This window comes from Cydia fagiglandana, chromosome 9 (genome assembly GCF_963556715.1).
Source record: "Cydia fagiglandana chromosome 9, ilCydFagi1.1, whole genome shotgun sequence".
NCBI lineage: Eukaryota > Metazoa > Arthropoda > Insecta > Lepidoptera > Tortricidae > Cydia > Cydia fagiglandana.
In genome coordinates this window covers 3993207-4000284 of record NC_085940.1, presented here as the reverse complement: position 1 = coordinate 4000284, position 7078 = coordinate 3993207, and the positions used below count along the sequence as shown (strand labels likewise).

Sequence of the window (7078 nt, the reverse complement as noted above, 5' to 3'; positions counted from 1 at the left end):
AATAAATATCTTTTATCTTTATCTTATCTTTATTTCCTAACAACAGTAGGTAGGTACATTGATAGGTACTTATCAATGTTTTACGCTGTGTGTTCAACATACAATGTTATCATCAGCGCCACGCCGTTTGCATAATCAACGCTTCGACCCTTAAGCGCTCCTGTATATAAAAGGAGTAAACCTTATTATTGGGTCCACAATTTTTCTGGATTTCCAAGGAACAAATGTCCAATATAACATTCCTTCGTTGCAAATGAAAATTATTCATGTTTAGTCGCCATTTGAAGCAGTTTGAATAGTGCACAAGTGAAATAATCGCCATAGTAAAGCCCAATCGCTGGCTGGAAGGGTGCCAAGCCATCGCGACGTACGAGCTAAGCTCGGGCGCGGTTTCCTATGTGTTTCGTTTCGATAGAATTAACAATTTCCCTTGGTATCGACAGTCGCGGTCCGCGGAGCAACGCTTGTCGATAACTGTTCCAGATAAACTATAACTTGTGTACAGGGGCTTGGCGGAAAACTCGTTTGGAGTAGTTTTTGTCCATGGCAGATGGGCAGCCAGATTAAGCTTTGCGATACACACATAGTACAGCGATATGTGTACGGATTTGCTGGGGTGATTACCGTTAGTACTAGCAATTAATTAGGCTAATTACTGCTTTACTGGAAATGCTAAATCAGGGTTGATGATGATCAGGTAATTGACATTTCGTGCAGCAATACTGTATGTACAACAACGCTGCAGCAGTAATGCTGGTACAATCTGAAACCGAATGTGTCTCTTGTGGGTAACATTCCATTTCTGACCGCAGCTGCACTACTAGGACGAATGCGTCGGTGTTATTGTCAATTTCCATAGTAAAATGAATGGTAGTCGTTGCTGCTGCTGTCGTTGGAAATGGATTGTCACCTTAAAACTACCCTTTCCACCCGTGAACCAACCTTTAGAATTGGCAAAAAGACCATTCGGCAGAAGGCAATTGTTTTTTTAAATATCCTTTTAATACTCTCAACTGTTATCTCTCTGTTATCTGTTTTGTGTACCTATTGTAAAAAAATAACTGTACCTACAAAAGAAGGCATTTTAGGAAGACAATATGTATCTTAGTCTTAGTTTGATAAAAAAAAGTCCTAGTGGACTTCATGTCATTCCTCTGACGTACCCTGACAAAGGTAGAGGATTTATATATTTTTTTCCATTTACCCTTCATGTGTTTTGCGGGCACATTGTCCGCTAAACACATGAAGAGTAAATAGACAATACAACGATTGGCAGCGGGCCAACGGTTTCACATCGTAAAGAAAACGACAACTTTGTTTAATTCCGCAGGCAATTGTCAAAGTTCTTCGAGCTTGTTAAATCAATCAAACAAATATCGAATTCCTTGCGAAAATAACTAATCGAGCGGAATAGGACTTTGTTTAGATTTGGGCCATTATAACCCTAAAGGACTAGTTTTTGATAGTACCTTCTCAAGACGTTTTTAAAGTGGACTAAATTTGCTACAACACGAGACTAGAATGATCTCTGTGCAGACATTACATTATACAATATTTTTCCTGCATGTAGCCTATTGTTTCATATTGCACAAGAGTACCTACTCAGAACTAGACTAGAATTGCGGACGGAGCTCACTCTAACAATGCCGAGATAAGTTATTGTATATGAGTTCCGCTACTAGTGGTTGAGAAAAATAGCAATTTTAGTTGCAATGTGTAACAGAGCTTGCAACTATGTTAAATAATTTTATTTTGTTCTAACTTTATTTATTTTTAAAGATTGCTCACTCGGTAAATGTAAATACGAGTAGCAGTATGCGTTTCACAACTCTGTTAAATGAAGATAGACAAAGTATGTTTAAAATATGTTTAAGAATATTGTTTTTAGAATACCTACCACTCAAAGGTTAAAGGTTAGTTTAGATCTTAATTATACTTATTTAAATAACTAAAATTACATTTTATATACACGATAATTTGACTAGGGTTAGACGTTAAACTATTACACACAACAAAAAAAATCCTATAAATTCAATGTTACATCTTACAGATTTTAAAACAGTAATCAGAACGTTTCATTACCAACTTTACACTTAACAAAAGTTGTCATTCTATAAATCATCAAAGTTTAAAAAACTTAAACCCTTAAGAACCCTTTAGGGGTAGTGTGGAGTGCGCATGTCGCTAGGGTAGCGAGTACGGAGGGCACTCGGCTCGCGGCGCGCACTCTGCCGGCACGCTCGCGGCACCTCGCGCTGACATGGCCTACGATCGCGCTCCGTTATTTGTAACCGATTCAACGGATAAAAGTTTTTGAATTTAGAAACCAACCTTGACATCGAATTCTTTTTTTCATATGAGACAGGAGATGAACCGTTTTAACGGATGAGTTTTTAAAAGAAAGCAAAATTGATTAGTGGTAATTACAAATTGCAATTATTAGTGTGTGAGTGAACTCATGACATTGTTAAGATGATGTTTTTGTTGCTAATTACGTTATGTGGTGAGTAAAGTGTCTTGTTTTATATAAGGTTTATTTAATCGCAGACTTTGATCCCCTTTATAGTTCGTTTTTTGAGCATTAGAAAATATTTCGCAGAAGTAAGCTTGTGGTTCCAAATCCGGCACTTATAGCGGTAATAATTTGAAGTAAATTATATGTATTGACCATGCTACATTAGATAATTCGATAATTATTAACAATTAAAGAGCCCGATAAAAACTGCACGCTTGCTTCTGTGGAGTTCTTTCTTAATGCTAAAAAACGAACTATAGAAACAAAATAGCATTTTAATTAATTTAACCCGGCTCGGTCTATGGCCACAAAAGAGATACTTATCTGTTTTGTGCTATGGCTGTCGGTTTTGTAATTCAGTTTAGAGATATTACTGGAGTTGCGGGTGTCCCTGGGTGACGGTATTAGCTTAACATCAGGCGATTCGTCTGCGCATTTGCCTGATATATCTTAAAAATATGTACCTTTACATGTGTACCTATTCAGCAAATATTTACGATCAATAGTATTTTAGTTATATAACCCCTTAGGCCCACTTGCACCATTGTACAAATCCAGAGTTAACCGGTTAAACCATTAACGCAGTGTCAAATTTTACTGGTAACTTCAAATTTAACCGGTTAAGCCCGGGTTAGTGAATGGTGTAAGTGGCTCTAAGAGGGTTTTTCTAAGAGTATGCACGGTTACAAAACTGACACCCAAAATTTGTATGAAAATCTGGGGACACCTTTTGTCCCAACAATGAATCTATGAAAGTAAAGGAATATTACGTACCTACCCATGCTTACAACACAACCTAACTACATTCATACAAATTGCATACTACTCTCATAAAACCTCTCCTATTTGTAATCCGAATTTTCCAACGATATTTTTCTTATAATAAATAATGCATAAACTCCCGCTACGCTCGTTTTAAATTTACGAGATTCAAATAAATGAGAACGCTCTAATAAATCTCGCGCTGTCTTCAAACTGAGTCAATTGCCTGAATTGAAAGCTTCCGCTCCGAAAATACCTGACTAACTGCAGTATACATTATTTTAAAAGTCATATTAAGTCAGCTACCGCCATACAATTACAGTTACAGATACACTTTCTGAAGAATGTGAAAAAAGTGTATCACTTTCTGAAGAAAGTGTATACAGTAACTACTTTTAAGTTATTTCGCTTTTAGTGAACTTGTGACGCGGTTGGCAAAGTTATGTTAAAGGGCAAAGTTTTATACTTTTACGGTAGGGGAGACCGAGGTGAGTTGTGACAGAGGAGAGTTGAGACATCGTCGATTTTTTGGAACCTATTAACTAGAAACTAGGTCGCAACAGTGTGCGTTTGTTAGCTCGTAACTTGAACTAACAAACGCGCGCTATTGCGACCTAGTTTCTAGTTAATAGATTCCAAAAAATCGACGATGTCACAACTCTCCTCTGTCACAACTCACCTCGGTCTCCCCTACCTAATGCTGCTATTTTGTTGATAGCCTCTGTTAGTATTCACTAACATTCACATTAACATTCAGATTAACAGCACATTCGTGCGAGATAATAGTTAGGTATGTTTAAATGCATAACATCATTTGTTTGACCTAATAAGAGTGACATTCCATTTCCAACTGCAGCTGTAATACTGTTCAAATTACTATGGAAATTGACAATGACAGCGACGCGTTTCCATAGTAAAATTAACAGTATTGCAGCTGCAGTTGGAAATGGAATGTCACTTTAAGATAAACTTTGGACTGTAAAAGAGTAAATTCAGATAAATATATTGGATAGCCCTATCGGGTCAATTCGAACGTGCTTTAATTAGAATGATAGGATATTAGGATGAATTATTGTATAGAGATAAGATGAGAGTAACTGTTGTTCTAATAATAAAAAAAAAAAAAAAAAAAACATTTATTCAGGTGAAATAAACCCTATTTTACAGATGTTTTTCTTCTGCCAAACTGCAGGGCAGTTTGTTGGCAGAGGGAACTCCCTTAAACATAGATGGGTAGACTTAGCTAATTGCCTAATTAATTGTTAACTTATTTAGGTACATCTTATTGCTTATGCTGGTAACTTTAACTTAATTTTGTTTAATAAAAACCTTTTCATTTTACCTTTAAACATCCTAGCTGATTTACATTCCCTTATTTCATACGGTATTTCATTATACAATTTTGGGATCAAGTACTTCCTACTTCTTTTTCCATAATAATTTTTTCCACATGACGGAACCTCTAACATTTTTTTACTGATTGTTCTCGTGAACCTAGCGTGATTTATATAGATTTTAAATTCATCTTTATTGAACTGCTCTAATGCCAGCAACATCCCTACTTCCTCATGGACTGGCAACATACGGCATTCCACAAATAATTCCTCATAATCACTTTTTTTACAGCGATTCTTAGTTTTTTTGTCCACTAATAGTTTCATAAAGCGTATCTGTAATGATTTAATCTTGTCCAAATAAGTTTTGAAAGTCCTACCATAGCATGCCAGTCCATAAGAAAACAGAGAATCTGCCAGTGCATAATATAATGTAAACATCGTGGCCCTATCCAATACATATTTTAACTGGTGAAGTTTTACTAGTACTATTCTTAATTTGTCACATAATTTATTGATATGATTTCTCCAAGAAAAATTGTAATCTATTAATAAGCCCAAATATCTATACTCTGATACAACCTCGATGCTGTCACATTCACAATGCTGCGGCCCACTGTGCAGGCACTCATACGTGTGGCCAACTATGCGTGGCGGTCGGTTAACTTGTCTACTGTACGGGGATCGCACGTGCATACATTTGGTTTTATTTATGTTGATAACAATTCCATTGTCATGTGCCCATTTAATGATGTTGGTAAAATCCTCTTGTATTTTATTTTCTATAACCGACAAGTCTTTATCCGCATACAGTAGACATATAACCACTACTTATCTTAATTGCTGTGTTATTAGTAGAGTATAAGCTCATAAGCTCTGTTAATATGCGCCTGGGAGAGATTAGTTAATAATTTAGCGTTAACCGCAACCAGATATAACGCAATTATGCCGGTGAGCTGCCGGCACATTATGCTCAACCAACGAACTAGAATAACTATAGAAGCCTAACGGGGCCCGATTCGGATTTTGAAATAGACATCTATTAGATATATTTTAGACACCACCAAGATACGATAACGATATGTTTAAGATCTAACCTGTCTTTGACATTTGCGCGATTCTGGAGATACTTTTGAACGATTTCCACAGGATATGACTTACGGTTCGATTCTGAAAATGAATTAGATCTCTACTAGACCTCAACAAGTTACGATATGGATAATTTAAAGATATTTGTAAGATAGATATGTCAAATTTGACGTTTCCGCGATTCTGGAGGTCCTCTTGAACGATTTCGACAAGATACATATGTAAAATTTGACGTTTCCGCGATTCTGGAGGTAAGTCACATCTAGTCGATATCTAATGTAAATCTAGTTGATCTCTATATCGTCTCCAGATCTTGTGATTATCTCGTTTCCCGAATACGCGTGTTAGAGATCCAATTCACATCTAATAGATATCTTACTCTATCTAACGTAAAAGTGACATTGGTTGCCCGAATTGCGCTGCAAAAGAGAACTAGTTGATATCTAAACTATAACGTATCTAGTACGTGTCGTCTCTTGTGAATATCTTGAAGTTCAAATACCTACGGCAGTAGAGAGACGTTTCAGCTGAGCTGTTGTCACGGAAAAATTTACGTCCCAGCAAATGACATGTCAACGGAGATAGAAATAAAAGTAATATAATAGCGGGTAATTGTGTATTGTATGAATTATAACTGACAGTGATACGTACATGTATTGTCATGTGGGCCGTTTATCGAGACTAAAATTTAAGAGCTTCGTGTACTTATACCTACATTATATCCCGACGCTGTGTTGAACAAAAGCAAACATAAAATCCCGTTCGTTTATTTAACAAATATGCACAACATAAGAGAAGCTTCTTTGAGGATTTAGCCGAATTTTAGAAGTGTTTTCTCGTACAAATTGTGGGGGTGTTTTACTGGATTATCTTAGACGTAATTTACAAAGGTTTTGGGTTTAAATCCTGTCAAAGTCTCAATTCAAAACAACATCCATTGTTGCGATCGTCAACAAGGGTTGATTAAATTTTATTCAACTGTCAGTGGAATTAAATAGTTTCTGTTGACTTTAGATGATTGACTTGCTAGGCAATACAATTACCGGTGTATTTTGAAAACCGGTATAGGGAAAATAAAAAATGGTAAACCGGTAAATTATCGGTTTTTATTTTGATAAGTAAAAAATTGATATTGTCGTTTTAAATCGTTGTTTTTATGATTATTCACTAACCCAAAACTCCTGAAAACCAAAACGTAATTAATGATGTACTTATAGTTCGTTTCGGCAAATATGTAACAATTATGAATCACGACCTTAAATAAATAAATTAAAAAGAAATTATGAATCTAATATGATAATTTATACTCTCCTGCTTTCATAAGTAACAGTTAGGTGAGAGCGGCAAAGCGTAAATATATACATGAAAATATTATCTC

General features: G+C 35.9%; 1 protein-coding gene across 1 annotated transcript in view; it reads left to right on the top strand.

Moving 5' to 3' along the window:
• The first annotated feature begins 2441 nt into the window (after positions 1-2441).
• LOC134667645 (uncharacterized) overlaps positions 2442-7078 on the top strand; it is a 34121-nt gene continuing 29484 nt past the window's right edge. Inside the window, exon 1 of the mRNA XM_063525068.1 lies at positions 2442-2503. Within this exon, the coding sequence (XP_063381138.1) occupies positions 2473-2503 (31 nt within the window). The 5' untranslated portion in view covers positions 2442-2472. The remainder of the gene's footprint in view (positions 2504-7078) is intronic.